This window comes from Hippichthys cyanospilos, chromosome 3 (assembly GCF_059441005.1).
Source record: "Hippichthys cyanospilos isolate Australia breed blue-spotted pipefish chromosome 3, RoL_Hcya_1.0, whole genome shotgun sequence".
In the NCBI taxonomy this organism is placed as follows: Eukaryota; Metazoa; Chordata; class Actinopteri; order Syngnathiformes; family Syngnathidae; genus Hippichthys; species Hippichthys cyanospilos.
The window spans coordinates 6,740,560-6,757,276 of NC_142371.1; the positions used below are offsets into that span (position 1 = coordinate 6,740,560).

Genomic DNA, 16,717 nt, shown 5'->3' on the forward strand with positions numbered 1-16,717 from the left:
CATTGTTTTTAATCACACAAGCCAGCTAGCGCATCCATGTGAAGCTACCTCGCTTGGTACAACTGCAAAATCGAGATTAAAAACAATTCAGTTTAACTATGCAGTTATTTTGATTTATAATCTATAAATGCACTTCAAAAAGCCACAATGGCTAAATATTGTAATAAAAGCTTATCCATACAGATATAGACTGCTTCATGTACAGTATAGCTGTGGGTCTCCTGATTAAACAGGATATTTGCAAAGAAAGACCTCTCACCGGTGGATGGATTTTTCAGAAACACTAAATTAAACACCCTTAAACACCTTTAGACGCTCACACGTTATTGTTACACAGTGTCCCACAACCCTCAGACAATCATGTTGTCACATAAGGCACATTCGATGATGATCTTAGAAGAGGAAAGCACGATTGAGATTGCTATATTTCTCGCACTTGGCCCTATGCTGATTAAACTCAAAGATGCTTATTTCTCGTCTCAATTGCTCAACACAGAGCTCCATGCTTGTGTTTCTCTCTTGTGTTGTTGTTTCTCTCGCTTTGTCACCTATCTTCTAACTCACACGAGTGCCACAAATAGCTGATGAATACTCAGTAGTATTCATAAGTGCACTATGTTCGGTAATGTCATTGGTCAGGTGTAACATGGGTAATATACTGTTTGAAGCGCCATTAAAAAAACAAAACAGACATATTAAAAGCAGCAGGGTTCAAAACGTGGGGAAAAAAAAGTAGCAGTTTATACTATTAATCTAACTATATGTGATTGTTAGGCTATAGAACTATGCTCGCTGGGCCACAAAATTCAATATTTAATTAAGTTATTGGTTGATGTAAATACCTGAACTATTTGACTAAATGAAAATGTTTGATATTTTTGCTACTATAGTGTTTAACTTCTTGATTTTTCCCATTTCTTCTCCACAGATATGGCATGTCGGGATTACTTCCACTGGTGTTATCTGGTGCCACAGCATGGCGTGTGCAACCACAAATTTTATGGCAAGCAGTGCTGTCAGTCCTGTTCAAATTCAAACCTATAATCACAAAAGAGTGACTGCCTTTGTGATGCAGACAGGAAGGTCGTTAAGATAGTCAAAAGACTATTTTCGCTGCCCATGCTTGAAAAGTTGTGTTGATGCGTGCTCATGCAAAGCACTCAGACACCAAAGACATTTCAATGGAAGTTCCAGCGAACTGCGACGACAGTCGATGCTGAACATCTGAAAACAACCCTTTGTTGCAAGCGCTTCACAGGAATGTCATCAGGATAGTGCTAAAATATTGAGGTCTTTGGAGAAACAGACCCATCACCGGGGTGAAAAAAAAGGAATCCCAGAAAATGTTCTTGTCATGTCTCTATCTGAAGGAGACAAGTTCAAACATCTGATGCATCTTTGTTGACGTCACCATGCTTAATGTGTAAGAGCTAATGATAAGGGACATAGCTAAGTCATTTTACTGTTAACTTGAAAAAAAGTCCAAAGTGGATTTTCTATTCGCTGGATAAAATTATAATTGTCCATACTCACAAAGTATAAAAAAAGGGCTTGAATAACTGAGGTGCTAGTTGTATACTCAGCGGTGCTACAGCATTGTCATTTGTCACCAATACATTGTGACATCCTCAAGTTTTATGAACGAACAAAATGATTGTTGTTGATCCTTGTACAGTATCGTTGTTATTATTTGGCTTTGCAATTCATCATTGCTGGACAACCAACTAGCAGAACAGTGACTTTTATCTGGGCCGGGTCACCCGTGAGACAACACAGGGAGATGTTGAGGACGCCGGACACTTGGGGCGCCAAAACTCGGGTGAAAATTCACATTCAAAATAATCACTATCAAAATAAAAATCTACACTAGTAAAAACTAAATTTCAAGTCAAAAGGAACTATTAATAATTTTAAATTCGCATAAAGAATCATACAAATGAAAAAGAACACCGATCACATTTTGCGGCGGCTTAACTCTGGAGTGTCTGGTTTGGTTGCTGTGCATTTTGAAATGTATTATTCTGGTAGTTGCACTTTAAATGGTATATGAAAATGAAATGATTCCATTATTGAGTGACATGAGTTGAAATAATGTTTTGTTTTGTTAAAAACAAATGTGACATTAAAAGGCATTAAGGACATAAATGTATTATTTATTGTTTAACTTGAAAGTTAAAACAACCATGATAGCCTTGTTTGTTGAGAAGAAACATGAATCCACTAAAACTACCGCTGTTCAGAAGTTTTAAAATGTGTGTATGTTTCTGTTATTGTACACATCTACGCAATTACATATTTCCTGGTGTTCTCCAGCCAATAAAAATGTCATTGTACTTAATGTAACTTTTTGCCAATGACTAATCTAAGAATGCTATTCTTGATGAACTGTCCAACTACAGGAATGTTAAAATTAAAAAGAGACCAAAAAATGGTACAGTATATGATGATCATTGACCAAAGTCCTGATGCACTCCTCTCTTGGTAAAGGAACCTCTTTTTAGTGGAGAATCTGCCAACATTTAAAATAACTTGACAGTTAACCGCCAACATGAAACGTAACAGCTAACACAGATTTAAACTTAAAGCGATGCTCACTTAATAATATATATATATATATATATATATATATATATATATATATATATATATATATATATATATATATATATATATATATATATATAAAACATTGATTGCCAGTGAACATTTTGTTTTTCTTCAGGTTAAAATATTTAGGCTATTGGTGCTCCTGTATTAGTTCCAGATCAATTTACAATTATTATTATTTATTTTTATATTATTATTTATTTTATTTTTTCCAGCATCCAACAGTTTACTTCAAAAACAACTGAGAGGCAGCACTGGTATAACCCCCCAGAGAAGTGTGTGAACATGCCAAAATCAACTAAGCTATTTAAGTGCAAGGGAGGAAAAAAAGAGGCACGGTCGGTGAGTTGACGATGTTGCCGCAAATTACCGTATGATATGTTTGCCAGCATTTAAAAGGTTGTGAAACAAAGAAAATGTTCCATTTTATATTTTAAATTATATAAAATCCATTTTAAAGCCATTTTGAAACCTCAACATGTCTTATTAGCATATGGAAATAGCCAATGGAGAGGGGCACCAAATAAAATCTCACTCGGGGCGCCATATTGGCTAGGGCTGGGCCAGCCCCTGCCTTTTATTAGTCTACTTTCAGTCCATTCATCTATCCTGTTTCATAGGAGGCTTGACAAATTTCTCAATTTATCCAATAACTTCTTTTTTTAAGTTAACTATAACTATAGCTATAACTATAGATCTGTTTCTAAAATAGCATATTGTTTAAAGCAAATACTGTACTTTGTTTTAAATGGCTTGTCTAATGTAAATGTTAGTCATAGTTCAGTACAGATTATGTAAACCAATCTCAAATGCTACGTTCATACAAACGAGCACAGATAGAAACAGACAAATCATTGAACATGCAGGCATGAAAAAATACAACAGCGTTAATCACCTTCTCCACGATTGCTTTGTTTTTCTGAAATATGTCATTCTATTAGATCCACATGGGAGACACATTTCAATAATGAAAGCTTCTGGGATTCAACACATTAGGATTTATAAAGTACAACTAAAACGTACTGCAAGAAGATGTGCATTGTTTGATTAAAAAAAAAAAAGAAAAAAAAGAGGGGGAAACATAACTGGTCAGCAAGAGCCAGCAATCAGGGCTAACATCACATGTCCATAATTCATAAGTAAGGCATATCTCCTTAAATAAGAAAGAAGAAGAATGTATTGATGCAACAAAGTATGCAATTGTTCAAAGTCAGTTATGAGCCACATTGCTCACACTGGTTGACAATGAGTAAAAAAGGTTGCTATGTGTTAGACAACCAGCCTGTTGCAGACACAACTTTGTCCACGACATCCTGCTACCGAGGGATTCAGTTTTTCCGTCTGCTTCGTAAAAATAATTGTTTTCAGCTTTGAGTGGAGAATCGACAGAAGCAGACAGACTCAAAAACTTTCCCAGCCGCGGGATGTGGAGGAGCACGGCCAGGGTCCCTCAGAATTTATCGCTGAGGACTAGTTCCAAAACTGGAGATGCTGAATAGCGTGTTGATGGTGAATTCATGAGTTCTGGCTGTTTACAGCTTGGAAAGTCGCAGGGGCAGCAGCTTTAATTAGGGGAGCCCAGACTTTCTTTGCCCCTGCCACCCAAAAGACATAGTCTCTCCATTTCATCATATCATATAACATATATCATATTCTGAACAAGTAATATTTTGTTTTTAATATACTGACAATAATTTTTATTTTGTGCAACAGAGCATTAAACAATATCCTTTTTCTCCTATTACAATTACTATATTATTACTGTACTTCGATATCTGTCTCACACTCATGTTTTTGACATAATGCTAAAACTATTGAAAGTCAGACAAACATGCATGGTAGGTATATTGGACTCTAATTTGTCCTTAGGTGTGATTGGGAACATGAATTGTAGTTTGTCTCTGTCTGCCCTATGATTGGCTGGCAACCAGTCCAGGGTGTACCCCGCCTGCTGCCCAAAGACAGCTGGGGTAGACACCAGCAAGCCAGCGACCCTCGTGAGCACAAGTGGTTATAGAAAATGGAAGGATAGATGTCCTGGAAGTGGATTTTCAAAGATTGACAGCTGTGATATGGACATTTCTCATCTATTTCACATTGTTAACCTTGTTTGCAATTCTGAACGGCATGTGTTTCTGCAACTGTCTCAAAATGGACATCAATGTGCAATTTGTAGAGGTTCGGAATCCGGAATAAATGTGTTATCTTCACATTTTTGTTCTTTCTGGAATGCAGATTTTATTTAGAGCTTAAACTCATTTGGACTGAAATTACAAGTCAAAATGTATGTCTGTTCTTTGAAAGATGTTTTCCCAATGTTTGACTGAGCTCTTGTCTTCAACGTGTTAATAGTGGTTACAGTCACATTGTGGAAGATGTTTCACTTTAATTGGTCATTGTTCTATAGACAAACATCTGTGGGTGCTGTGAGTGTATTTTATGACATTCAGAATCAAAGTGAGGCTTCATTAATTCATTCCATCTTATGAGAAATGAGCCACACACATTGTAAAACTGAAGCTTGTGTAATTTTCTGCCAGCACTCTACTCAATTCAAAACTTAAATGAATTGTTTATGGCAAATGAAGAAACCAACTTTCAAAGTGGTATTTATCGTGAAAAGCATTTTAACAGTACAAGAAGTAGAGAAGGAGCTCGTGATAAACTGTCTTTCGTAAATGCAACCATGGCTTTCAGACAGCACCTTTGTAGAAATAGTCCAAATTGGTCAAGATAAATCTGGTAAAAGGCAAACCGTTACTAAAAGCAGGTCTTACTTAGCACTGTTCAAAACATTACTATCTATGGTTTCATCTGTTTGGAAAGATTAGCCCTTACGCCTCAGAGACACTTAGATGACCACTTAAAGTCAGTTATCTTTCCATCAGGATGCAGCCACATCAATCACAGCAACTTAAGTTAGAAGGCACCGATTGAAGATAACCTCCCACACTGGCGAAATGGTTTCAGCACTGTTCATTTCACGTCACAAAAGGAACTAAAGAAAGAATCGAAACAATCTTGACTGCTAAAAATCAACAAGTAACCAGTTGAATGTATTTAATTTGCTATCATAAATAATCTGATCTGATGAATGCAAAACTTTACTTTGTTAATATTGCATCCAATTTGTATATGTTTACTTGACTAAAAGGACTCTTTCAAATGATTTGCTGTTGAATTTTTCAACTTATTATTTATTCTGGTTTGATTGTAAAACAATGTGTTATTGATTTGTGCTCTAGTTTCAGTGGCGGTCTGTGCGTTTCACGCCTTCAGTGGTGTTCGACTCGAATAAATACCCCTCAGAACCACACGTACGCATTACAGGGCATACACCTTAATGGTGTACAACACAGGCTATTTTCCGGGGCATTTAAACGTCAATACACCCAGCAATTATAACTTAGCATTACCAAAAGCAGACAACTTTGTACGATAAATTACAAATCACAGTTTAATATAAAAGCATCATTTTATTTCTTTACCATTAATTAGTTATGAATGAAATAAAATCACAAAAACATATTTAAAATGAAAAAATAACTAAATAAAATACTTACATTCACAAAAAAATGTCAGTCCCACACTTATGTCAAAACAAAATCCATTCCTCTTTCTTTCCTCAGGACGACTTCAATGACTTGCTAGTAGAATTTGTCTGTGGGTTTCATTTCCAAAAATAAAGCTTAAAAATAAAAGGCAATTCAAAATTATTTGTTCACAAAGTATTATGAAGCCCGCCAAGAGCAGGCAAGCTTTAATAAGATTGTATGCAAATCGCAGTTAAATATAAGAACATCATTTTATTTCTTTACCATTAATTGAATATGTTGCAGAGAGAGATAACTATATTGTAGCCAAGGAGGCTGCGTTGGAGCAATTCATCCACCCAGCAGCTCAGACCAATGAGCGATCGGACACATACTGTATGACTCAATAATGTCACTTTTATTCCTTTTGCAAAATCCACTGCCAAAAGTGGCAACTCCTGAGCACCAACTGAACGCTTTCTCTATCAATGTCCTCCTTTTCCCGCAGTGACTGCCTCATAACTCAACGCGCGGCTAATCGGCCGCCAATACAATGTTAACAAGTCTAATACACACCCCCTCGTGGGACCTGTTTAGCTGCCCAGCAACATGCCTGCCACAACCAGTCCGCAAAAATGGACCCCCCCCAGCATACACACATATGAACTAATAATACCGCATACACTCCCAATTTACCGGCAATTAGGGATTTACAACAGAATATGAATGAAGTACAATTACAAAAACACTTTAAAAAAGAAAAAAATACAATAAAACGGACAATAAAATTGTCCATCTCCCCCAAAAACTGTCTGTCTCCCAAATCACTGAATTCAACTCAAAATCCATTCTTCTTTCTTTCCTCAAGAGGATTTCAATGACTTGCTTGTAAGTCTGTCTGTGCGTTTCAGTTCCAACAGGAAAACATTTTCTATCGTATGTTTTAATTTGTTTTAAAAATCCAGAGAATGACGACTCCACAGAAGTACAGGACACAGGGATTGTCAACAGCCAAACACCTTGCTTGGCCTGCATAGCACTGCCTTCCATGCTGAGTATCCAATCACGTACATGTCTCATTCAATGTGAGCCTTTCTAGGCCTTAAATCGACACCTCGCGACCTGGGGTTCTATTGCAACTGTCTATTAACTCTAACCTGCAACTATTGATTGGGGAAAAACCAAAAACTTTAACACTGGAAGGAGTGTAACCAAATAACCAAATGAATATAGTATGACACGAAGAGAACAGAATCTGGACATATATATATATATATATATATATATATATATATATATATATATATATATATATATATATATATATATATATATATATATATATATATATATATATATATATATATATATATATATATATATATATATATATATATATATATATATATATATATATATATATATATATATACTCACACACATATACTCACACACAAACACACATAAATGAAATTGACTTATTTTAATTATGATAAGATGTAATCATGTCACAGAGAGGCCTTGCTGGATCTGATGGCCCACCTTTGCCTAGTTTTTCGTTTGAGCACATACCTCAAATACGTCTGCGCACGCTATAGATTTAGTTTTATAGCAAGCAGATAGGTTTCGCTTGAGAACTAGTCAGACCCATAGTGTGAACAACACTACCATCTACCGGTGATATTATTAAATTCAAAGCAAAATAAAATAAATACAACAAATCCGAACAAACAATGCTGTCGAGTACAACATGCACAATTTTCACATCATTTTAATTCAGACATGCTGTGTTATTGTTGAAAGTAAAGTTCTTATTTTAGGAATACCAGACGTGCCGTTTATATTATTTGACAACGGGAGATTCGAACAGCGAAAATTCCAATCCATCACCAGTAGATGACACTGTTGTCAATTCTCCCTAAAAGGTCGTCGCCGCACACATTTATTTCACTAACACAATACTTCTTGTAAATCTGCTAATTTTTATTAAATTGAATCAAACCACACTTAGTTGTTGTTATGAGTAGCTGCGCGTTAGAAGCGATTGGCGCGGAGGCACGCTTTTGAACTGTAGCAAAGTGTTTAGGAACTGGTTGTCACGCCTTTTAGGTCAAGAAGGATTGCCAGTCTAGAATTCATCATGGTCTGAAGAAAAATAAAAACAAATAAAAATTGAAAAATCACTGATGCATATAAAAGGAATAATAATAAATTAATTAATCGTGTGTTGAGTGATTGATATCCAAACTAAGTAATTGAATCGCAATCATTGTTTTATTGTTCTGGCATTTCTGGAAGTTCCTACAATTGGGTCCTGCCCTGGGTCCTTGACAACGTCGTAGACTCGAGAAATGTGTTTTGTTTTGAACCACTGAGGCTATCTTATATAGCTGAGAATACATTTTAGTGTCTTAAAGTTTGTGTTTGCTATTATTGTTGTTAGTACCATGATGCCAGGGGACAATCAGCCCCAAACCGTAGCAATAGCCTCGGACGCGACGCCGGGGGACTGTCAAAATTGTTCCGTTTTGCATCAGGTCTGTTACACGTGAACGCTTCATAGTTTCACTTTTTAAAATCAAAGCGAATTTGTTTACATGTAAACAATGTTATGTCCTTGTAATTTTATTCAGAGCTTAACGGAATATGTGGCATCATTTTTGTCACTGAAACAGAAGATTATGGTTACTGAGTGAGTATTGACTCATACATAACGACAACACACAAGAACACACAGAAATGATACACGATTGATACTACATTTTTTCTTTACTGCATATTTTAAGTACAATTTTCGACATAACATTGGAGACGCAAAATTGCTTGTAAAACATTTGAGGATTGACATAAGTTATTTTATGTGAGTTACACTTTCTCCAATTAATCGTTAATTGGATATGCTTTTTTCAGTGACACAATCACTCTTCGACAACAGCACGAAGACCTTCAGAGCCGCTTGGTTACTTTGGAGAAAAAGACAGCGGACTACGAATCTGTACAAGCAGAATTGGCAGAAAAAAAGGTATATTTATTTCATATTTTTATTTGTTTATTTTTATTTGGATGTCCAATATTCCTATTGCAAATACAGTGGGCCCCCGTGTTATGAACTTAATCCGTTCAGCGTAATTAATAGGCGTAATCTTACCTGTGGGCTACTTGTGGTAGTGCTACTTTCTGTCTGGGGAACCACATTGGTAGCCAATGATATATATAGTGACAAGTAGAAAGGTCGTAAAATGCTCTTCTATTAGATGAATGTAGGTATATTGTAATAAACCTTTGCAGTCATTTCTTAAGATTCATAGACCATCATAATGATCGCTTTCTGTCAATATTTCTGTCAACATTTGGTTGAAAGTTGATTTGCTTCAAATGTATTAATCCCCAACTTGAAATATTGTAGAGGATTCTTCGAGACTATGATCAGATGTCTGAAGAGGTTGACAAGTTGAAGCAAGAAAATAGTATTGCATCAGCTGAGTAAGCTACCATTCCAACAACAACTTTGCCATTTTATGATTATGGTTTTATTTTTCATTTTCAAAGTGTTTCTTCTGCCTTAGGAATGTGAAGCTTGAAAACCAACTAAAAGACATTAAAGGTATTATGAAATCACACACAGAAACACCCTTTGAAGGTAACTGAATATTTGTTGTCATTTAAGACTGGCTTTTTAAAACATTTAGAAATCATGGAAACGCAGTCACTTGAAAATGCACAACTGAAGCGTGAAAAAGCCACGTTAGAAAATGATTTGCTGAATCTACAAGTAAGTAAAAATGCACTCTGAAAACGCCTGCTACACTAGTAATGTCAATCTGTGTGAAATCTAACATTGACCTGACTGTTTTCAGATATCTTTGAAGAAATCTGAAGAAAATGCAAATAACATTGAAAAATTGATAGAAGAACAAGAAAGGATAACAAACATGTAAGTAAAATTGCTCTTTATATTCGTTTTATGTCATTAGGTTTCTAACACTGTTTTGTCCATCAACAGAAAAGAAAAACTTTCAAATAGCGTTACACTGCTTGAAGGTATTTAAAATCATTACCAACTTCTATTTGTATGTAAAAGCAAAGTTATATGCAATGAATTAGGTGCATCAATACATGTTTTACACTTGCTTTCAGAATCAGTTTCCCAAAGAAATAAACAAATATTACTTCTGAATAAGGAGAAGGTCCTACTGGAGGGAAACATATTGGACCTCCAGGTACAGTATAATGAAGTAACATTTCTGATTGGGACATTTCTAATGGACATTTTAACCTGGTTGATTTAAACAATGTTATATTTACAGGGAAGACTTATGAAACTCGAGCGAGAAAGAAACAAAGGTAAGTATTTTAAAACGTTCAACACTGTGATTTACATGCGCTTGCACCAGTTGAACAGTACTCACTCATAATGTGTATGAATTTTCTCTACCTAGACTATAGGAGTACATCAACTCAAGCAAAAATACTTCCAGAACATATTGTCAACAAAGGTGTGCTATTGACACCAATTTTTACTAACCATATCAACTTCAATAACTTGTCACAACATTTTCAAAATATCTTGCTGGTGCCCCCCCCCCCCCCCCCCCTCCCTCCCTTTTTCTTTTAACAGAAAAGGTTCGAGTCCTTCTAGAGCATCTGTGGGCTTGTGTAGAACCGCAACACCTGCAGTCAGCCAACTTGTTGAATTTACAAGGTGAGGTCTACTGAGTGCACCCTCCTCTTCAGATACTTTGTGCTCCTATTTGTCATACACATACCTTCGTGGTTTTTATAATTTCAGGACCCACCTCAACGCAAAGCAAAGGCATCCCTCAGGGTGGTCAATCCCAGACCCCTTTCCTAGATATCATCGATAGCCAAAGACTCAAATCCCCCACCCAGGCAAAATCCACTAAAACACAGTTGAAAATCTCTCCGTGTGTGCAGAAAAGCAAGAAACATGCATCAGCTTTAATAATAAGCACAAAGCTAGAGCAAGAGCCCTTTCCAGCAAGCAATAATCACTTATCCAAACAAGGAGAGGATTCCGAAATGCCCAGCGTAGATGAGGTATTGGAATGGTTTAAGCCTCTGCGTCCCTGCCTGTCTCCTCTCTCTGTAAGACCCTCAAATTTATTCAGTTTTGCACCAACAAACACACACAGGTTATGCCTATGTGTTCATTGAATTTTAACATGTTTCCTTATTCCTTTCAGGAGAATGAAAAACAGTTTATGAAGCCAGGGGAAAGAGAAACAGAAAATTTCACACATAATCACTGGCCCGATGAAACGGCATCTCATGACACTGCAGTAAAGTCACACCTTTCTCCAAAACCCCATTTAGCAACAGTTGAGGAAGGTATACATTTACCTAAAGTCACATCCCATGAAATGGAATGCGACTCTAATGTACAGATTTCAAGAGTAACCACAGAGCCAAAGGATGTCAGATCCTGTACGAATGGTGAGGAAATGCAGGTTGAGGAGAACCCTGTGGAGCAGGTACTATTGTTTTCAGCATCAGAAACATTTGGCTATGTTGAGGATACTCCAGAAAATCCTATTATTGATCAATCCCATACTAGTTGTGCTGTCAGTAGCGTACAAGACATGGACAATTGTAACTCTACAGAATCCCAGGAACACACGAAAGAAGAATCAAACAAGGGTGAGTCTGGTTTTACAGAGGAAGTTATGAACAAAGTATGTAATGGCAAATTACATGCCACGATTTTTGGAGAATCCCCCAAAGCAAACAGTGTTGTCAGAGTGAAAGATTTGCCTGTACGATCAATTACTTCGTCAACTTGCATCACCCCTGTACAGGACAAAGATGATTTGAACAGGGAAACCGCAAACAACAATCAAGACACAAGCCTCTTGGTGCAGGGAAGTCAAGATGTTATTGACTTAAATCTCCCCAAAAATGCAGGACATCAAGGCGGGGACTTAAAAATGAAAAATGATGGCCTTTGCTTCTCAAGCTGTGACCTTACTTGTAATATCACCTGTAACAAAAGTCAAGACCGAAAAGAAAATGAAAAAGTCTGTCTTGCAGACCAACAAGAGCAAGAACACCCTGAAACTGTAAGAGCTAGAGCTAATGAAACACCTTTGCTGTCAGGCCCAAATAGCAATATACCACCTGGGCCAATGGGTAATCTTACAGATGACACCGTAGCTCCACTGAGCGATCTTCAGAATGGCACAATAAGAGAAAAATCTTCAGATATAACTGTCAACTTTCAAAGAAAACCTTTGAAAGCGAACGTGCATTTGCTGTGCAGTCATTTAAATCAGTCTAGTTTATCACCCAGTGTAAACACAAATTCAAAGACTGCGGACAAATATCCTGAAGCAAACAGCAAATGCCTTCCAACAAACAAAAAGCACAAGAATTATCAGAGCAAAAGTGTTGCAGAAAAGGTTAGTATCGATTTGCATCATGATGAAACTCGTGAAAAATCCGAGACATCTGTAATGTCGGATGAAGTAAATCATGATATGATTGTAAGTACTGCATCCACAGTGGTCCCAGGGACAGAAGCAATTGGTCAGTTGGAGTCCATACGCGAAGTGCGCACTGAGATGGGTCCACCACTTCCTCCTGTCATCACCCCGTTGAGGACACCAACAAAAGCAGGCAGACCAATCACTCCAAGCCATGCCATTGGAAAGCTCTCCTTTCCCTCCCCAGTGGATAGATTGGCCAACACCCCTGTGACTTTCAACAGTCAGACAGTTTGTCCACCTTCGATCCTCAGCAGTCCCCTTTCTTCAAACGGAGTCCCCTTGTCACCGCTTCAATTTGGCTCTGCTACCCCTAAACATGCGGTGCCTGTCCCTGGCCGCCTGCCCGCTGTGGTAAATTCCTCATCGTCCACAACACCTTGTCCACCTCAAGAAAACTCAATGAGGATCCTGGACAGCATGTACCCAGAAATGTCTGCACGTGCTCGCACACTGAGCATTCTTCGAGGGAATCTTAACATTACTTCTGCGGAGAGTGTAGTCTCGCCATCTTCAACCGACAGTCAGATGTCCAGTTTTACAACAGTTACTTCCACGGTTGCTGCATTCATCAAGACCGAAATCAAAGGAGAAAAACGGCCTGCTACAGAGTTGCCTGAGCTTAAAAACAGTAAATGTCTCAGACTAGATGGCAATTGTTCAGATGTCAGTCAAGCGGTGCCTGCCTCCTTACCAAACTCTGATTCAGCAGCTCTTCAAACACCAAAGCTCAAACAGATCAAAAGTAAGGAAATGCTTTTACCAACGACGTTGGAAGAACCCGTTGAAGAAAGTGTTGTAACCCGTTTTTTGAAGTGTATTGAACATCAGGTTTTTGATGTGTTGCCTGTGATTCAAAGCCACATACATGTTGGCAGCCTGCCCAAAAAACCCGTACTGCGAGATGAGGAGAAAGAAGTCATCGCTGAGATTTCTCAGAGCGACCTGGTTCGTATGTTTATTCATTCAATGCTTCATGTAAATTATTAGGATTTGGCTTTGTTTGCTTTTGGACAACTTCAATGAGTGCGGGCCGGGCACATTGTACACAGTGAGACCATTTCATGCAAAACACAAAATGAGATGTGTATCGCCCAAATACAATTGCTTATCTATTCCAAAAAACAAATATGGTATGCTTGACATCCACCAAGTGTCTCACATGATCCCTAACTTGTGTGAACAGCGTATTTTTGCTGATTTATGATTAACATGTTTACGTTTCTACTGTAATATTCGATCCAAAAAATGTTGAATCGCTGTTTTAGTTTTGAATCTCACCATCTTATTGGTATAGCTGTTTTTCATCAGAACAAATAAAATTATTATAATTTTTGTTTTTATCATTTAAAGAACAGTATTTGTACAGTAGTATGGTAATGACTATGACCATTCTGTGTGGCTGTGCTCTACTGTTTATTCTTTTGTTCACCTCTAGGCAGATGACATGAGATTGGCCATCTTGAACAAACTCAAAGCAGAAAAGATGGGCATGTGCGCAAAATTCGCACAGGCCCTTTGCAGAGTCTACACGGCCATCTGCCGACAAAAGAGAGACTTTGAAAAAGCTCATATCCTGGCTTACAGCTTGCTCGTCGAAGGTTAGTGATAATTGTCATTGTTAAGGACACAATTGCAATTAATATGTGAGAAATACATGACAGACTTGGTTTAAAGTTATGTTTCATTGAAATACTTCCTAAAGAATTTGATCCATACATTTCAATATCTTTCCTGTTGCAGATTTTCCCAATGTTGCCAAGCTGATTTTGTTTATGGTGACAACATGGCCCAATGTTTTGTCTCATAGCAGCCTTCTCTGCCAGACTGTACACACAGTCACTAAACTTAAAGCACCACAAGCTCTCTCAAAGTGCTTGTCAGTATACCTTGGATGGGAAAAGGTAAAAGTTGGGATTAATCCAATTTGCTCAATCTGTTTTGATAGAATGCAGAAAACAAATTTTGCCTTGCAGACTGCCATCTGAAACCTCTTGAATATAATTCAAATATTCTTGACAGGTTTTTTTATTTTTTTATTTTCTTGTAGTCATCATCTGTGTCCTTTTGGTTTGCTTCAAATTGATGAAACCAATTTTCTCTTGTGTCCCAACAGAGCCCACCCTGTGATATTGATTTCCTGATCTCTCGGACATTGTCAGAGATGAGGTCAGGGTCAAGGTTGTCTTTCTTGAAAAACAGTCGATATGGTACCGACCTTGGAACGGAGGCTTGGGAACAGGTTTTCACGTTGCATCTGCTTTGTGCACAAAAGTCATGGAAGTGGAGCTATGACAATATTTTGAGGTACTAAACAGTAACATGCACCATGCTGTGATTGTACCACCCTTATTTTGAATTAAAGTTTCGAAACCACAGTATTTACGCTTCGACTATTTGGTGCCCGAAATGTTATTTTTCTTGTACATACAGTGTATTTTTCTTGAATTTTGTGATTGATGAATACTTTCTAGAATGCTTTTATTCAAAAGTAATGTCTTTGTCATCCACAGTAAAGAGTTGTGGCCACTTATGAACAGCTGGGTGTCACAGCCCCGAGACAAGCAAGTGCCAATCTCTGATGTTACCGTGGCAACCGTCCTCCGACTAATTGGTTAGTTGTTTAGTTTTCCCTTTTTTTTCACCATAAATGATAAAAAAAATAAGTGCATTTTCTATTTAAAAAAAAAAAAAAAAAAAAACAGGTTTCCTCGGTCGGGTGGGAATCAAAGAGAAGAACATTTCTTCAGTGTTTACTGTGGCCAAGGTCGTCAATACCTTTGGAAGGCACAGCCACAGTGAAGGTATGAAATGTGAGGGCTAGGAAAAATGATCCAGAATGTTATATGGTGTCCCATCAACCAAATAAAGCATAATGTGGATTTTCATGATGACCGAGATTTCAAATTTTTGCTTTGTTTTGGTGTGGTACTTGGCAAGGTTTACCGTGGGAGGTGCAGTTGGCAGCCGCATACTCCATCTTCGATTTGTCACCATGCAACCCCAAAGAAGCCCTGGATGCCCTCGCAGGATGGCGTGAAGAAGCATCACAAAGTGTTCCCTCTGCTGTCACTAGCTACATTTTCCAGCTGGCTTCCATCTGCAGACAGATCAACAAGTGACGGATGCATGCTTCTCAAAGACTTAGGTTGTTTACAACATATTCTGTGCATCCTTAAAAATCCAATTTATTTATTCGAACTTGTAAAGAATGTGCTATCATCTTGCACACCACCACTATAGGCATTGAAACGTGAAGCCTTGTATAAACGTGTACTGCTGGAGAAGGACATTTAAGCTACTGATGGACTCTACATCGCTATTTCTGGGGCAACTTGAAAAAAGAGCTGACTTTTGATAATGTTCATGCCTGTGCAAATTCATTAACTGCAAGCTTGTAAAAGTTGTTTTGATAGGTTTTCCACACGTTCAATCCCCTGCACATTGTATTGTGTATTTTTCTTAATGGCCTTTTTTCTAGACGGGAACAAGAAAAAAAATAATTGGAAGCATCTTTGTATTTTTTTTAAATATTCTTGATTGAATATTTTAACTAATCACACCCCGTATAACATGCACACACCCATTAAGTTGTACTGAGGCAATATTTTAGATTGAATGTTGATGTGTGGTTTTGTCTTAACCGTGGTGCACTCCACAATGTATCATGCAAATATAACTTGTCTAGAAGTATGACAAGGCCACCAATAGTAAATGTCTGTACAGTTTCAGAGATCATTTATTTTTTTTTATTAAAGTTATCTATATGTAATACAATCTGTGTTTTGACATCCCAAGACTTATTTGTGTAAGGATAAAAAAACAGTATGCTATTCGAGTGTTTCAGCATTTTACTGTAAGATCTAATTATTTAATCATTCACAGGATGAATGCAACATCAACTTAATGCGGTCTTTCAAAGTAAAATGAACTATGTCATTCAAAAGTAGTGTTTGAAATCAAAATACAGTATTAATGAATATATTTTCTCCAAGATCTTAATGTATAAAATGGAAAAGTTACTGAAATAGTAGCAGTCGTAGAAACATTTTAAACTAAGACTTAAGTGTATTTGTG

The 16,717-nt window shown here is 37.2% G+C and overlaps 2 protein-coding genes across 2 annotated transcripts in view; both read left to right on the forward strand.

Annotated features, from left to right (window-relative positions):
• The window catches only part of adamts16 (ADAM metallopeptidase with thrombospondin type 1 motif, 16), a 39,635-nt gene extending 37,247 nt beyond the window's left edge, over window positions 1-2,388 (forward strand). Inside the window, exon 24 of the mRNA XM_088410542.1 lies at window positions 929-2,388. Within this exon, the coding sequence (XP_088266668.1) occupies window positions 929-1,044 (116 nt within the window). The 3' untranslated portion in view covers window positions 1,045-2,388. The remainder of the gene's footprint in view (window positions 1-928) is intronic.
• A 6,104-nt stretch (window positions 2,389-8,492) lies between these two features.
• On the forward strand, window positions 8,493-16,417 carry ice1 (KIAA0947-like (H. sapiens)). The gene is made up of 20 exons (XM_088411925.1): window positions 8,493-8,677; window positions 8,774-8,832; window positions 9,051-9,162; window positions 9,547-9,623; window positions 9,707-9,744; window positions 9,830-9,912; window positions 9,998-10,074; window positions 10,144-10,181; window positions 10,278-10,360; window positions 10,448-10,484; window positions 10,580-10,636; window positions 10,759-10,842; window positions 10,930-11,246; window positions 11,345-13,588; window positions 14,079-14,241; window positions 14,384-14,544; window positions 14,757-14,947; window positions 15,154-15,254; window positions 15,346-15,444; window positions 15,581-16,417. Exons 1-20 carry the CDS (start codon window positions 8,588-8,590, stop codon window positions 15,760-15,762), a joined length of 4,293 nt encoding a protein of 1,430 aa, XP_088268051.1. The 5' UTR covers window positions 8,493-8,587; the 3' UTR covers window positions 15,763-16,417.
• The last annotated feature ends 300 nt before the right edge of the window (window positions 16,418-16,717 follow it).

Coding starts and splice junctions, on each gene's coding strand:
- ice1 (XM_088411925.1), top strand. CDS start 8,588: ATGATGCCAGGGGACAATCAGCCCCAAACCGTAGCAATAGCCTCGGAC. Junction 10,075..10,143: donor CAAGAAAGGATAACAAACAT/GTAAGTAAAATT, acceptor GTCCATCAACAG/AAAAGAAAAACTTTCAAATA. Junction 15,445..15,580: donor AAGGCACAGCCACAGTGAAG/GTATGAAATGTG, acceptor GTACTTGGCAAG/GTTTACCGTGGGAGGTGCAG.